This window comes from Choloepus didactylus, chromosome 1 (genome assembly GCF_015220235.1).
Source record: "Choloepus didactylus isolate mChoDid1 chromosome 1, mChoDid1.pri, whole genome shotgun sequence".
In the NCBI taxonomy this organism is placed as follows: Eukaryota; Metazoa; Chordata; class Mammalia; order Pilosa; family Megalonychidae; genus Choloepus; species Choloepus didactylus.
Window position 1 is genome coordinate 103631147 of NC_051307.1, and position 17242 is coordinate 103648388.

General features: G+C 38.6%; 1 protein-coding gene across 10 annotated transcripts in view; it reads right to left on the reverse strand.

Annotated features, from left to right (window-relative positions):
- Positions 1-17242, reverse strand: part of LOC119535969 (LIM domain containing preferred translocation partner in lipoma) — a 740701-nt gene that overhangs the window by 499727 nt on the left and 223732 nt on the right. For all 10 annotated transcript variants that reach the window (XM_037838441.1, XM_037838450.1, XM_037838386.1 and 7 more), the window contains one exon: positions 5242-5443. In XM_037838441.1, the coding sequence (XP_037694369.1) occupies positions 5242-5434 (193 nt within the window). In that variant the 5' untranslated portion in view covers positions 5435-5443. The remainder of the gene's footprint in view (positions 1-5241; positions 5444-17242) is intronic.

Sequence of the window (17242 nt, forward strand, 5' to 3'; positions counted from 1 at the left end):
GGACTCAGTTCAATCCCAAATTCAGGTAACTTTGGGCAAGCCACTTTGTTCTAGTTTGCTAATGCTGCAGAATGCAAAACACCAGAGATGGATAGGCTTTTATAAAACGGGGGTTTATTTCGCTACACAGTTACAGTCTTAAGGCCACAAAGCGTCCAAGGTAACACCTCAGCAATCAGGTACCTTCACCGGAGGATGGCCAATGGCGTCTGGAAAACCTGTTAGCTAGGAAGGCAGCTGGCGTCTGCTCCGAAGCTCCGGCCTCAAGACGGCTTTCTCCCAGGACGTTCCTCTCTAGCAAGCTTGCTCCTCTTCAAAACATCACTCCCAGCTGCACTCAGTTTCCTCTCTTTGAGTCAGCTCATTTATATAGCTCCACTGATCAAGCCCCACCCTGAATGGGCGGGGCCACACCTCCATGGGAACATCTCATCAAAATCATCACCCACAGCTGGGTGGGGCACATTCCAAGCAAATCTAACCAGCACCAAATGTCTGCCCTACAAGACCACAAAGATAATGGCATTTGGGGGACACAATACATTCAAACCGGCACACACTTCCTTCCCTCTCAGACTGAGTTTTCACATCTGACAAATGAAAGAACTGGACTAGATGTCCTTCAAACTCTTTCCTAGTTCTGCTACCCAAAGACTTTATGAGTAAGGCATGAAAAATGAATGAAAGCAGAAAGGAAACAAGCCTGGCTGTCACTTCCATCATGGTAGACTCAGTTGTTTTTTATATCATTGTGTTATAGTTGCTATGTCTACCCCATATTAGCAATCATCTGTAACTATTCCCCCTCCATGGAATAGATTAATAACCTCAGGGTGGCAGAAACCACAGAGAAAACTAGTAAAAATTTCCAGGTTTAGGAACCTCACTTAAAAGAATTCATTTCACATCTCCTTATCTGTTTATGAATCAAAGTGAAGCAACAGAGGCAAAGCTTAAAAAAAACAAGTTTTTGTTTGTTTGTTTTATATTACGCAGATATGTACAAAGTAATATGCCCTACACAGAAATGACCTATGGAAAAAAGTCACTGTTTTAGTTTCCTGGCTGCCAACGCAACTACCATGAGGTGGGCTGGCTTAAACAATGAGAATTTATTAGCTCAAAATTTTGAACTAGAAATCCAAAATCAAGGTGTCATTAAGGCAATGCTTGCTCCCAGAAAACTGTGGCTTTCTGGGGTTAGTTGCTGGTGATCCTTGGTCCTTGGCTTTTCTGTCACATAGAAATGCATATGGTGCTCTCTCCTGGTTTCACCCTTCTCCTCTTGTCCCCTTAACTTCTGGCTTCTGGCCTCTTCCTCTGGCTCTCTCTCTGACTTCCACTGTGCCTAGAAAGGATTCTAGTAATCCAGATTAAAGCTCAACCTGATTCATTCAGCCCAGACCTTCATTGATGTGACATTTTGAAGAGATCTTATTTGCAGTGGGTCCACAACCACCAGAATAAATTAAGTTTAAGAACATATTTTTCTGGGGTATATAGCTCCAAGTCAGCACAATCACCAATGTCAAACTAATTTCAAAGAAGAATCATGACAAAATAAAATTACAGAGTTAGAAGTGATATGAGGTTGCCTAATGCAACCCCACTCAACAGAACATTTTGAAATCAGTCAGAGTTCTGGATATGATGGTCTACTCTGCTCTTTCATAAGCTATATTATTTTTTAATAGGTTATTTTACTTCTGGTGATTTACCAATCAGTAATACGGCAATAACTTCTGTTCTATCTAACTCAGAGCTACTATAAGAGGTCTCTTTTGAGAATTAAAAGACAATGAATATGGAAGTGCTGGATAAACTATAAAGGACTCCACAAATACAAAGGAATGCTACCAGAAGGGTTACCTCGAATTTGCACCCTAGGGATTCACTTTTTCAAAAGTCTTACAGAAACATGATTTTTAAAAAGAACTTAAGAGATTGAAAAAAGTCAACTCCAGGCCACAAGGCCACAGGCCAATTAATGACAGCTTTACAAACTTGCAAATATTCATATATTCTGCATGATTTAATTTTAATGAGTGGGCAAAAGGCATTACCAAATTTCATTCAGCTAAACTAGTGTGTGTGTATGTGGATGTGTGTGTGATTTCAATTTGTAGGGTTATAATAGAAAAATTTCAAAACCATTTTAAGAAAATGATGTATTAGTCAAGTAGGAAAGCTCACTTACTTTGGAACAGACCAAATAAAGGAAAAGAAAGGTCTATAACTTTTCCATCATCAAAGTCTAAGACATCGTTTTCTTATAAATTTGAAACAGAGATGAGACCCAGATTACAGGACAAAGGACATTACAGGCTAGTCCTTTAAAGAACAGGAGAAAGAAAAAAAAATAGCATTATCTTGTCTTCCAAATAAATACTGAAGAGTAAGGAGACCAAATCATACATATATATCAAAACTATTTCACCAAAAATGATGCAGATACTAACATTATAAAATCTGTATGAAGACAAAACTTAATAAAAATGTATTTGGGCTCATAATTATACAGTGCTGGACACAGAATGGTCTTCAAAACTGCAGGGACATACAAGGACAGCTAAAGAAACACGCGTTATCAAAAAATCAATGAAAGTATGAGAACAATGAGAGTAAAATAAAGAGACCTTAGGCCTAAGGAGCTACTAACTGGGAAAATTCATACCCCCCTTTAAAGTGTGCCAAAACCGTTTATAAAAAGGTTATTAGCAGAATGCTTTATAAAAGAAAATTATAGCATATGGTATCAGATAAATACAAGTTGGTGTGGAATACATGTAGATATTTTTCCACTTTCACAGTCAGAGTTAAAAATGAGAAATCAAACCCAGAAATTATGGACCTAATACAAAGGTGAGTAATGTTATCAGGAGCTTCGAGGAAGCAATGGTCAAACAACTCCAGGACTAAAATGGGTACGGGGGGTGAAAATAACTCAAATATGTATGCATGCTTAGATAAACAGGTTTATATTTCTGTGTTTTAATTATTAATCCAATTCTGCAAACGTTATTGAGGACTTACTGTATGTCAGGTATCCTGCTAGGGACTATGCTGTGCAAAGATCTGAGTCAGGCAGCCCCACCCTTCAAAAGTTCAGTCTACTGGAAGAGAAGACACACTGCAATAAGAACTGTATGAGATGCGTAAGGAGGTTACGGGGCAGTAAAGAACAGTTCTCACTAGAATATCGTAAGAAGGACTGGATAACACTGGACTTGGCCATAAGGGACCCAGGGTCTACTGCCAAGTCTAGTTCTAGCTAGTACCACATACGATATTATAGCCAGAACAGTAAACGGTTGTGCAGTTCTGAGCACATAGCTTACACTCTCTGGACCACAATTCTCACATATACACCAAGAAAAATGTCAGACTGCATGATATCTGTTAGTTCTTTGTTTCTGTCTTTGCCGCTGAGCTTCAAGGAGATCAACTTTAAAGCTGCAAATTAAAAGATTTTAAGATCTAGAAACTGGGGGAGAGTCTGTACTAAAGGCAATGAATGGCATAGGCAGAAATGCAAGATGAGCATCACTAGTTCATCTTTTAACACCCTATTTCTGTGTTACCTACTTTCTAGGGATCCCATTAATGATGGAGAACACTCCGTATAAACAACAAAGAAAAGAAAAAAGGATATAGCTTGCTTTAACATGTAAAAGTTTAAATATAAAAATAACATGAATTACAAAAATATTTAGTGTAATGAAGAATGCAGGGATAACACTTAAATTAAATATAAAGGAAAGCAAATCTCACACTTCTAACAAATAACTAGTGCCATAATATACACCAGATGAAGAGATACAGCTACTATTTCAAAAATAAGTCTGAATATCCTTGAACCTTCCCTCATATTTGTCTTCAAAATGTATATATTCAAGGGAAAATTCTGCTTTCACATACAGAAACAAGGTTAGAAAGAAAAAAAAAAAAAGAGGTTGGCAGAACTGCAAGCAAGAAGGAAAGCTTCAGAAAATAAATGAGAGCATTGCTTCAAATAAGGATGCCATATTCCATACTGTGTATTCAAGAGAAGAATTACTGAGCAATACACTCACCAAATATTCAGCCCTGCACCATCCATCTTAATATAAATGCATACATAAGAACACACAGACATACACTTGACCACTTACTACACACCATTCTACTAAAAATACAGTAGTATGATAGGAATCAAGGGAATACAGGATGAATGTAAAACCAACATTTTAAGCTTAAAGGGAGAAACAAAGTTTACATTCTTCTAGGGGAAGTAGGGAATTTCACCAATAATATAGAGCCTGAGGACCATGTAGGCCACAAGTAGAAAGACAAGCAGTATAGTAAGTACCCTAGTTAAGAGTAACAGCCTCAGTGCAGAGACTAACAAGACATAAAACAGAGAATTTCACCTCTCCTCTCTAAGCTTTCATTTCTCTGTGTGAAAAAGCAGCTTCTTCATCAGGTCATTGTAAGAAGGCAGTAAAGTCGTAATAAAAAAAAGCACAGAGTCAAGCATACTTTACATGTTCAATAAATGATAGAGTAAGAGTAGGAACAACAACATAGGAAATAAAAAGTAGATGGTCATACAAGAAGGTGGGTGTGGAAATACAGGGAAGGGAGTGATTAATTCTGACTAAGGCCACGCAGGTGGGAAGATACTTTGGAGAAGGAGATAGAAGTAGGATTTGACACACAACAAAAGGATGTGGGGTAGCAAGTTGAGAAAGGACAGTTGTGAGCTGCAGAGTGTACAAACAAATCATCGACTACTTCAGTGTCCCTGGAGAACACCACTGATGGTGAGTGAGGCACATCGTAGAGTGAAGAGGGTGGGGGCATTGCAAACCAGGGGGAGTCCTCCATAGCGCTAACTGGGAGGAACCAATGGATTACAGAGAATTCCCTACAACATCAGGGAGTGGGGAACAGACAATAATGCAGTAGAAGGGCACTGAGCTATGATTAAAGAGATCAGGGTTCTGGTTTCTCGACTCTAACCCTAATTCACTGTGTGATCATAGTCATATAACCTCTATGAGTTCTCTATTTCTTCAAACTGAGAGGGGTTAGCCTAGATGATTTCTAGAGGATCTTTAAGCTTTGAAAGTCCAGGAACCATGATAACCACACCATGAATACATGTGCTACCATTTACCAACACAACAGTGTACTGTATACCACTTCTATTATATTGAACTTTCCCATTCTGAGCACCCAACTCAGATCCCCAGCACTTACCCTCACCTCCGGGTTGCTTATATGGATTATACTTGGGCTTTGGAGCAACTACTGGAGCAAATTTCTTAGGTGGCTGTTGTGTGGACACTGAAATGCTGGGGGTCCCAAAGGAATGAGTGGTCTCCATCCGTGCAGGCACATGGCCAAGGGGCTCACCAGTGCTTTTGGGGGGCAGCCAAGATGGGTGAGACATTGTTGGTATCTGGAATCAAAAAGAAACAAGCACAGTTGTTTTCATAGAAGCATAAAAATGGAGGCAACATATATCACTTACTATTCCATTAAAATCCATATTTAATCCACCTTGATTAAGCTCTCTGGAAAAAAAGGAAGGAAGGAAGGAAGAGGAGGGAAGAGGAGAAAGAGGAGGAGAAGTAACAGCAGCAGCAGCAGAGGAGGAATAAGAAGTAGGAGAAGAAAAAGAGGAAGACAATGATAACAAAGAAGATATAGAAATGAACACTCCTCCCAACCAGTCTTAAATACCTACCTTCCAATAGTGACCAATTTTAGTGTCCAGCACTTTTCAGGAAAAAGGATTAAGACATAATCCCTAATCTGAAGGAATTTCTATGTTAAGAGAATCTTACATTGGCAAGGTTGGAAAAAAGCTTTCATTTTATTAATGACTGATTAAAAGCACTAATATACCAGTTAAATTGAGATAAGTTACCCCAATGAGATGACAAGTTACCCAAGTGAGGTGAAAAGTGATGAAAAGAAAGGATTACTTCTTACTGGGAGCAGAACTAATACCTTACTGATGAGGTGACATTCAGGCTGGGCCTTACGTGTGGGGTAAAGAGGTGGGGCCTGAACAACTGTGAGCAAAGGTATGTAGCAGAAAAGTACACAGCCCTGAGGTGTGAGGCTGGAACAAGGTGGGAAAAACGGAAAGTAGCCAGTAAAAGAACCAAAACATGCAAATGAAATAAAGCACTGAAATATTCTGCAAGTAGTAAGGAACCACTAAAAAGTTTATTCTTGAAACACGGGCATAAGAGATAAGAGGTGCATGGCAGGATACTTTAAAATGATCCCCCCTGGCAGAAGCAAGATGCCTTCTGCCCTCCACCAAGGAGTACTCGGAAAGGGGGCAGGGGGACGTTGGTTGCCACAATGCCTGGGACACTTTAGCCAGAAGATAAGGAGATTCAACCCCTGTACTGCAGGACAGTCCCACACAACAAAGGGCGGGCCCATGAGGAGCTATGCTAACTGACCTTTATGAAAAGCTTTAACTAGGAGGGGGAAAAACCAGTCCAGCCCAGGTGCTCCTGTAATCAGATTATAGACACGATGTAAGGAAACAAAAATTGCTGTCTCTCCTGTCAGGGTAAGCCCGTCTCCATCCCAGGCAGCCAGCCGGCTGGGGATGACACTCACAGAAGATGGCTCTTGAAGCCTGATTGAATCTCTCCAGCACAGGGAGGCCCGGAAGGCACCCTGCACCCCCTCCCGGCCTCAAATCCACCCAGTAATTTATTAATTGAACTGAATTAATTGAGAACATGACATGATTTCCTCCAGATGTCTGTAAAGACAGAGCATTGGAAATGCAGGAAAAAATAAAGTCCTCAGCACAGGCATAGCAATGGAGAAGTAGAGTGGAAAGAGAAGGGGCACAGTGGTACCTAAGTTTTAGCATCAGGCTACACGGCAGAGGAGTGACATGACCTTGGGCAGGTCTCCCCTAACCTTTCTCATGTGCGTATCTTCACCTCCAAAATTAAGATAAGGAGCCCTGATCTTCTGAACTCAAAGGGCTTTTATGGCAACTGATGATATAACTATCTTAAAGGTCTTAAAATACTGTAAAGTCCTATACAAAGGGAGGGGAAAGGAATGCCTCTATACTCATAGAAAGTCACAGGGAATTATTTGACCACCACACATGGAAGAAGATTGTTGGTTTACCTATAAAAGAGGATAATGTGAATCAGGGAGAAGGACCCTGAATTAGGAATCAGGAGACTGACACTATTGAAGCCAGAGATGATGCTGGCTTTTTACTCTGGTTACAGGGTCCTTCTTTTTCTTTTACTCTGCATTTCCCTAAATATGTGCTATATATATACACATACATATATACATATACATACAGACACACACACAAACACACACACACACACACACACACACACACACACTTGCTAAACCTGAGTTCCTAGAAAGGACAGGGAGCATATTTTATACATTCCTAAATTGCCACTAACGTCTAGCACAAAACCAGTACAGAAAAACAACCCATTACCTTCCATCTTAAATCTGGCTGCACATTTAGAATCATTTGGTAAGATTAAAAAAAAAGAAAGAAAGAAAAAAGAGCTCATTTTTCAGAATTGAGAACACCAATTTTGGTTTTGTTTTGATTTGTTTACTGAGTCTCAGTTTTCTACTAAATGGGGATAAAAGTGCCTGTTCTACTTTCAATATGACTACAGTGAGTATAAGTGGGGAATAAGTGGGATAAAAGAAAGTTTTGAAAGTTGTACTCTACACATTTGCAGTACAAATTATAATTATACATCTTTAAATGAGTTAATACTATCCTTTGAACTTTTCTGTAAATTTAAATTATGCCAAAATAAAAAGGTTTTTTTTTTAAATGGGTTAACATAGGATCAGTGATTTCTAAAGCAAAGATACACATTTTCGGAGCAATCTCACATTATGATTGACGGTGATATCCTGGCCTTTTCAGATATGCCATAGATATAAAGGAACAGGCAACTACTGAGAGAGTATGGAAAATGTAAACTGAAGGATCAATATCACTGGCTTTACAGTCTTTTCAGTTACTCCCAATACTATATATTACTGACACTGCCTCCCTATGGAGGCACCTCAGTTCCACCTCCTGAGAATGCTGGGATCTGGCCAATTATCCGTTTGCAGGTAAGCTTTCCACCATCTTCCCTTGCAATTCCATGTAAACAGTGGCCCAGTTTCACCAGGACTTATAATGAGCTTTCGTGACAAATTCTCACTCATGCTCTCCCTATCAACTATAATGCCATGTCCATCCCTTCATTTTCTACCAAGTCCTATTTTTCTTTCTAGACTCAGTTCAAAGTCTCTGCCTCTGGGAAACTTTCCCTAACTTGCCCCAAAAAGGGTAGTTCAGTTTCTTATCTGGGTTCTTCTAGTACTTTGTTCATATGACTTACAACAGTTCACAGAGAAGCCATTTACTCACTGCCTGCCTGCCTGCTCCAACAAACTGGAAGTTCTTTGGTGGTCTCACTGTATCAGCACAATGCCTGGCCAGGAAACTCTTAGAAAAATATATTATGCATGAATGGGCGGATGAATACATGCTGATCTCCTTTAGTTACTCATCCCTTTCTAGAATCTCTGTATCTCTCTCTCCTTAGCATCTGCTGATACAAGCATCTCTTTTTCCTTCCCTTAACTTGGCAGTGTAAAAGCAGCACGTTGATATTGAACCAGCTTTGCTGTTCTGGAATAAAACCCACTCAGTTACAGTTGCAATAATTTGATATACTGATATATTAGAAATCTATATTATTCAGAATTTTTGTTCCTATAATTGTAAGCAAGATCATTTCTGTAGTGTTTTTCTTTGCTTGTTTTCTTATCATTATTAAGATTTGATGTGGAGGTTCAACATCCTTTTCTATAGCTTGGATTAATTTAATGATATCATTGGAATTATCTAATCTTTCAAGGTTTATAGTAATTCAGTTTAAAGTCATCTAGAATTGATGTCTTCTTTAGTAATAGATCCTAATCATATTTCTAATAACTTCCTTGATAATTGTAGCATTTTTCTACTTCTTCTTAGGTTAGTTCTCAGCATTTAATTCTACTGAAAATTCATCCATTTCCTCTAGATTTCATCTCTGCTTCCTTTCAGCCAAGCTACCTCTTGATTAAAAATCATGTCTCATCTACTGTGCATCATTTAGATCCTGAACATTACTTCCTACTTGTCCCTAAAGAACTAATCCAGGTGCTTCATTCTCCAGTTCATGTCATATATACCTTTTTTTTTTTTAATACTTCCGCAGTACCTGGCAGGCTACTATCATCAAAATCATCACATGCTACTCTGTCTGCTTATCTATGTCTCAGACTAAACTCCTGAATCCTTTAGAGCAGAAGTAATTATCATTTTATAATCCCAGGGCTTAATACATGGCAGGTACTCATTAAAAATATCTCTTAATTTAATGAATGAATGAATAAACTAATTAATATCTCTGCCACTGGAGCTCCAGATGAATCACATTCACATCCTGTGGTGATTTGAAGCTGTACATACCCCAGAGAAACATGTTCTTGAACTTAATCCATTCCTGTGGGTGTGAACCCATTGTAAGTAGGACCTTTTGATGAGGTTACTTCACTTAGGTGCGGCCCACCTCAATCAGGATGGGTCTTAATCCTATTACTGGGTCCTTAATAAGAGAATGAAATTCAGAGAGAAAAAGTCATGGAAGCAAGAAACTGAAATCAACAGAACCCTGAAGAGAAGGGAGAGATCAGCAGATGCAGCCAAGTTCCTTGCCATATGACAGGAGCCAAGGATCACAGGCAACCAGTCTTCAGGAAGAAAGCATTACCTTGATAACGCCTTGATTTAGATATTTTTTTCCAGTCTCAAAACCATGAGCGAATAAATTCCCATTGTATAACCCGACTCATTTCATGGTATTTGCTTTGAGCAGCCTAGGAAACTAAAACACATTGTATACTCAAGGAGCTTTATAAAGCCTACTGAGGAAGATATATTTATATATGTAAAGAGAGAAAAAGAGCAATAGAGAAAGCATATGAAAAATTAAGTAGGATGGGATGTCACAGATTTACCACAGGCTTCACAATCCTTTAACCAGGACTTGGAAAGCTGAGTGACTCTGAAAAATAAATGGAGGAACAAGGATAATCATTAGAAAGACTGTGAACTCAGTAATAGAAGCAAAGCATTTCCATGGGACACGGAGCAGACCAGTTGTACTACAATCAGGAACTAAGGTAGACGAATGGTTGGGAGAAAGGCAGGGAAGATGAAATGAGCTTTGATTTTATAAAAGCTTACACAGAGAGATAAGCTGGAATTTTAATCTTTCAACAAGGATCTAACAACAATGAAAACCCTATGCAAGAAAATTAACTCAAAGGCTTAAGTAAGATAGAACCAAGGAAGGTGACCAATGCAACAGTATACACATGGAGTATCTTTGATCCCAATTTTAGTCTCAGCTTTCCTAATAACTACCTCGTAACCTTTAAAAGACAGGATACTCATTTGCAAAATGAATGTGTGTAAAGTCCCAACCATATTCCACAGTGCCCTCATTCTCTTAAATTAAATTGACAAATGGGTCTGAGGAAACCTCACAATTTTAGTGAATGGAAGAACTAGAACATATCACTTGGGGTTTCTCAGCTTCTTAGAGAAGGACCAATATAAACACAAAGATGAGCAGTGGTGAGAGCTGGTTTTGCTGGACCAAAACTAACCCTTGGTCTTACTTCCTCTGGTTCTAGATCAGTTTCGCTCTAATCTTATAATCATCATGAAAGCAAGAAGTGAAAGGGAAGATCTCTACAGAGGCTCTGAAAACACACGAACACCATCAAAAGAGAGGAAAACAAGAGAAGTTGCCCTCCTCTAAGCAAGATGCCTACTGTTGAAGAGACAGTCAGAGAGCTGCTGCCGCCGAAGAACTGTTCTTTCAAGAACTGTGGTCAAATGCAAAACAATGAAGAAGAACCTAAAGAGTTTCGCTTATTACTGTCCCTGTTGCACTTCTGTCTTCTCTGCCTAGCTTGTTCAGTGGGTACAGCAAGCCGCAGACTGATAATAAATAACAAGTATTTACTGAAGACTTACTATTTGCTAGGCACTTTGCTGATGGCCACATACTCATCCTGACTACCATGAGGTAGGAGTGTCATCATTCACATTTAGCAGATTAAGACAGTAATGTTGTAAGTGGTTAAATGGCTTGGTCAAGGACACACAGCTAGTAAGTAGCAAAGATGAGGCTTGGGCACAGGTCTTCTAACCACAAAGTCCATGGTCTTTACCACTGTACCAGCTTCTAGTTTGGAGGAAAAACGAAAACACCACAATCCAAAAGAGGCCACTGTTTATTAACTGTAGCTTCTGCTCCCCTTTATCTCCATTCCTAGCTGCTGCTTTCTTCTTGACTTAGTGTCTTCTCTATTTTGTTCCATCAAACCTACCCTTTAATTAGCCACAACATCACAAGCTGAGAAAGCCAATAGTCTAATAAAACTAATCAAGGCACAAGAGAATGCAAACAACTAAAAAAGTCCATATGATGTAAGACCTAGACCCTTTCTCTATAGATGGGAATACTTAGGGTCATAGGTAAAGTGACATTTAATACTAACAAAGATACTAAACCTCTCTGAAGATACTAAGGAAATGCAAGTGACTATCATCCACAAAAATAGAGCTACCTAGTGTTAGCTGAGTTTTCTTTTTTTTTTTCCCCAAAATCAACATTCTGCTCTTATTTAAACATCTATATTTAAAATAAACAAACAAGCATTGCAAGGTATGATCTAACACCTAATCCTATGAGCTTAAAGAACTGGTTTTCAATATTGCCTGCATATTAGATTAATCTGGGGATTTTGGTATATTAAATATATTATATGCAATATGATAACATATATATTTATATATGTATTTATATATTTATATATTCATCTCCCTTGGCAACTAACCCAAGGCCTGGTTCTTGGTTAGTGTTTGCTAAATGAATGAGGGATATGGAGAGAAAAGGCAGATATTAAATCACTATTAGAATATGTTAGAAGAATTGAGAGACTAAGTGTCCTGTGACTTTAAACATCAGAAGTAGTTAATGGTAGACTCAAGTTTAGGATTCATGCCTGTGCTGGTTTGGAGCTGCTATGTACCCTACAAAAGGTTATGTTCTCTTAATCTATCCCTGTGGGGGCAGACCTATTGTGGGTGGGACCTTTTGGTTCAATTGAGATGTGACCCAGCCCATTCAGAGTGGGTCTTAATTCCTTTCTGGAGTCCTTTACAAGGATAAAAAAAGAGAACAACACCCAGAGAGACATTTTAGAGATGGCAATTGAAACCAGAACCAGGAGAGAAGGAGCAGCAGACATCACCATGTGCCTTCCCATGTGACAGAGGAACCACAGATGCCAGCAGCCTTTCCTCAGAGAAGGTATCTTCCTCTTGATGCCTTAATCTGGACATTTTCATGGCCTTAGAACTATAACTTTGTAATCTAATAAAACCTCATTGAAAAAGCCAAACCATTTCTGGTATATTGCATTCCAGCAGCTTTAGCAAACCAAAACAATGCCCCTAAACAACATTTTCTTCATTTAAACATGCAGTTCAAATTTTAAAAACTCTTCCTTATAACTTTGAAGTTTTCTCTCTGTCTTTCATCTTTATATATAAGTCAGTAGGTTCTTGGAATTTCAAAACTGCTTTCTGAATGATCTACTGACATGGTGCAATGTATTTCTCCCTTTAGGCTACAGCTATCCAGCCTTTTCTACATCACAGTATTCAGCTTGAGGGTATCTGATCTGCAGAATTCATACCCAACCTCCAGTCTTAGCTCTGCCATGAACTCATACTGCAACCTTTGCTCTCTCTAGGATGCCAGTGTCCCCTTCTGAAAATGAGGTGACTGGAATGGATGAGTACAATGACAACTCTACTCACAAGCTTTTATGATTCTATGAAAGGTCCTGAGTATAGGAATAGCCAAAATGCAGCAAAAGTCAGCCTTGGAGATTCGAAGTCATGTGTAATTCTCCTTATGGCTCATCAGTCAGGAAGCACAGCCTCTTTTTTCCTTTTCTTTGTCACCCATTACCCTGAGTCTTCAATCCACCCCATTGTGGGAGGGAGTCTTGGATTGATCTCAGAGATTACCAAGGTATCAATCAGGATTTATAATGCACAAGTAAATAAGTACTTTAGGCAAACCTTTTCCAAATGGTGTAGGTAAATCCCTACCAGTGTAATTACAAAGCAGATATGCTGTGGCATGTGATGGAAGCGTGGGAAGACAGCATTGAAGAATAAGGCAGGCTGAAAATTACACACAATTGTTAGTTGAACAGCAAATGTAATCACCCTTCCTCTGAAGCATCAGGTCAGATGAGAGCCGGAAGGGCAAAGCAGAATCTGCCATGGGCTGAAAATGTCAATGCATTCACCCGACTTCTCTTTACAGACAGCTTTGGCCCAGCATTGGCTAAGTGCCCCACTCTCCGCCCGGACAGCTGGCATTACTCAGAGAGGTGACTAGAGAACACACTACAGAAATGCCAAACCTTTATATAGGCCGTCTGAGAAACAGTCAGAAATACTGGAAAAAGCACTAGACTTTGATGCAGAAGACTTGGGCAAAAGTTCTAGCTCTAATTGGCTATATGACTTTAGTCCCTTGACTTCCTTGATCCTCAGTGTCTCTCCTTATGTATAATCTAAAGATTAGATGCTCACTAAAATTCTTTCCAGCTCTCATGTTCCATGATTTTCCCCAGTAAGCCTGCAATTTGAGTGAGTTAAAGTTTCTGTTCCAGTTTGCTAATTCTGCCATTAAGCAAAATAACAGAAACGGATTGGCTTTAATAAAGGGGGGTTATTTGGTTACAAAGTTACAGTCTGAAAGCCATAAAGGGTCCAAGGTAATGCATCAACAATCGGGTACCTTCACTGAAGGATGGTCATCGCCGTCTGGAAAACCTCTGTTAGCTTGGAAGGCACGTGGTTGGAGTCTGAAATGCTCCCAGGTTGCATTTCAAAATGGCGTTCTCCAAAATATTGCTCTTGGGGCGTTTTGTCCTCTCTTAGCTGCAGCTCCTCTTCAAAATGTCACTGTCAGTTGCTCTCCAAAATGTCACTCTTAGCTGCTCTGTGAACTCCTTTATACGACTCCAGTGATCCAATTAACACCCACCCTGAATAGGCGGGATAACACTTCCATGGAAATTATCCAATCAAACATTTCACTCACAATTGATTGAATCACATCTCCATGGAAACAATCAAAGGATTCCAATGTAATCAACACTACTACATCTTCCCCCACAAGATTACATTAAAGATAATGGCATTTTGGGGGACATAATACATCCAAACTGGCAAAATTTCTTACAAAACTATGTCCTCTGAGCCCCACAGGCCAGGGAGCATAGAATAAAAGAAGGTAGGGTGGGAATCAGTGCATTAAATGCCAACCTGTCTTGCACAGCATTAATACCAATACAAGTTAACGATAAAGGCACAATCCTTGTAGCAGGTCAGCAGTTGATGGCAAGAAAAACTGAGCTACATTTTAGATCCCAAGTGAACTAAGAAACAGCAAGTGAGGGAAACATCAGATTCAGACAAGTAAATATTGTCTCTGATAAAGTGAGGCAGAATAGAGATATAACTTCACACTGCACTTTCACTTTGGATTCAGAATGTCACCTGAAAAGTGAAAAATCAACATTGATAGAGAAACAATAGCACTGGAAGATCAGGAGAAGGCAAAGGAGAGAATGGAATCAAATCAATTCCTAATTGACCAGCCTTTTGTTTGTCACAACTACCATTGCTCATGAGAAAAACAGACATGAGGGACAACAGCCAGAGCAGGCTATTCAATAGCAATATCTAATATCAATATCTAATTTGAATATTATATTCAAAAACAAAGATTAAGAGAAGCAGAAGTGCTTATCCAAGGTAATACAGAAGCTAAAACATATCAGAGGCTGGACTCAAACCAAGGCCAGTTGTTCTGTGTCCAAAGAGTGAAGACAGCTAATAACTCTATTGGTTGTTGGATTATGATTAGAAGGAATGGATAAAAGGTATTGTCACAGACATAAGGGCAAAGGATTTCTCTTCCAAAAGAGTTAGTACCTTAGCTGTTGAAAATTAACATGGAAGACATGTAATACCAACCTCCATTCTAGGTCACATTTAATGGTAATGGCTCTACTTGGCTAAGTGACCAGAAAAATGCTTCCCCTTTCTGGGCCTCAGTTTTCCCAGCTGTAAAATAATGAACATTTAACAAGATGACCTCTAAAAGCCCTTCCTGCAACAATACTTTTTGTTCTATGATAGTATGGCTAGTATGTGGAGTGCACATTCCAAAAAAAAAAAAAAAAAAAAAAAGTGCTCTTAAAGAGGTCCCTTCTAAGTCTTTGACTCTAACAACAGACTGCTTCTCTGTACAAGTCCAAGACAATGGGGCAAACAATACCTTGAGCTCTCTGGAGATCAGTATATCTACTTCAAAAAATAGAAACCTAGCTTGGAAAAGATGAGATTTTAAGTGTCTAGAATGGGAATTTGACAATGGGGAAAAAAATCACCAATATAATTAATCTTTAATGAAGCCTAGAAATCTCTTTGGCGGAATATTCCCTTTTCAAACATACTGATAAGTTGGTAGGTCATTGCTGCTCACTTGTCTGTGTTCCCATGACAGCTTGTTCAAACTTGTATTAAAACACTTAAACACTATTTTTTAGTTATCTTTTTATAAGTCTGTCATGTCCATTAGACAGGCCATGGAATTTTACTAGCACTTGAGGATGTTTTAATTACTTTTAATTTTTTTAATAATTCTGTTTGTGTTTTTTCCTTTGTTGCAAATTCACTTTGATAGCCCAATAAAAAAATGAATAGTGTAATAGCAAAAACCTCTATTTCAGTTAGGCTGTGATGAAACAGAAACACTTAATTTTGCCTTCAATGAATATGAGTCCACTATTGACAAATCTCAGGCCAAATTTACATCTGGCAATTCTGCATGTGACCCTATGAAGCAATGTTTATTCCAGCCACATAGCCTGCCTCCTAAGAAAAATCATACCAAGGCAAGCTATAATATCTCAGCTTCCTGAACTTTATATTGCTTTAAAAAGTGTCACCTATAAACCATGCTGTTTGTACCTTACCATCACAAGTACTGTTTGTAAACTAGCTTAGAGGCTTTGAATTGAGTTTGGACATGAGAATACGAATTAATATTATTGAGTTGGATGATATTATAATTAGACTGACATACATGTCCAATTTAACATTTGTTTCTCTAATTACTTGTCATCTTAAATTTCTTCTAATCAAGCCCCAAGTCTACATTAAGCATGAGGTTACTGCTAAATTTAAAAAAAAAAAAAAAAAAAAAAAAAAAAGCCCAGGTATTGAAAAAACAAAGGGGGGAAGAGTTATACATATTTTTTAATCTTCAAGACCATGAGCTGTAGTTATATCAAACAAAGAGTTTCAACCTCATGCATTATACGCTCTGAAATAATCCTTTTTAGCACCAATCCAAAAACATAGAGAAATAATTTCTCAGTATTTGAAATGGTGTGAAAAACAGACAAGCTTCTCATTAAAATCTCACAAATTACGTAAGAGAGGCTAGTTTTGTAATTTCACATTTAATAGCAAAATAGTTGAAACCATTTTCAAGTGGTGACCTTCTTCTCAAGTCATGTTGGAAGTTGTTCCACTTTTATGTCAAGATTTTGAAACAGAGAGAAAATCTGTGGAAGCATTGACCAATAGCAGCTGAGTAAAAACAGATCACTTTCAGAATGACATCAATGGATTTTATTCCCTTTTAAATTTCTCTTAATGAAAGCACTGGTGATGCACCTTCTGCATTTTTATCAATTATTGACCACTATGCCAAAGAAAAAATAATGCATGAAGAATGCATTATAGTGACTAATATTCTGTAATATACCTTCAGCACAAAATTGTTAATGAAGGTATTTCTTCTAATGTAAAGTTCAAGTGGAAACTTAACTACCATCCATGAGTTTGCTTGTTACATTGTCCAATGACACAGAACTTATTACCTCACAGGACAGCTCATTCCATGGAAGACAAGATAAGACTAGTAGAAAGTTCCATGTAGCTAAAATCTACATTCCCATGAAGACCACCGACTGGGCCTGCCTTTGACTACTGGAACCACAATCCCTC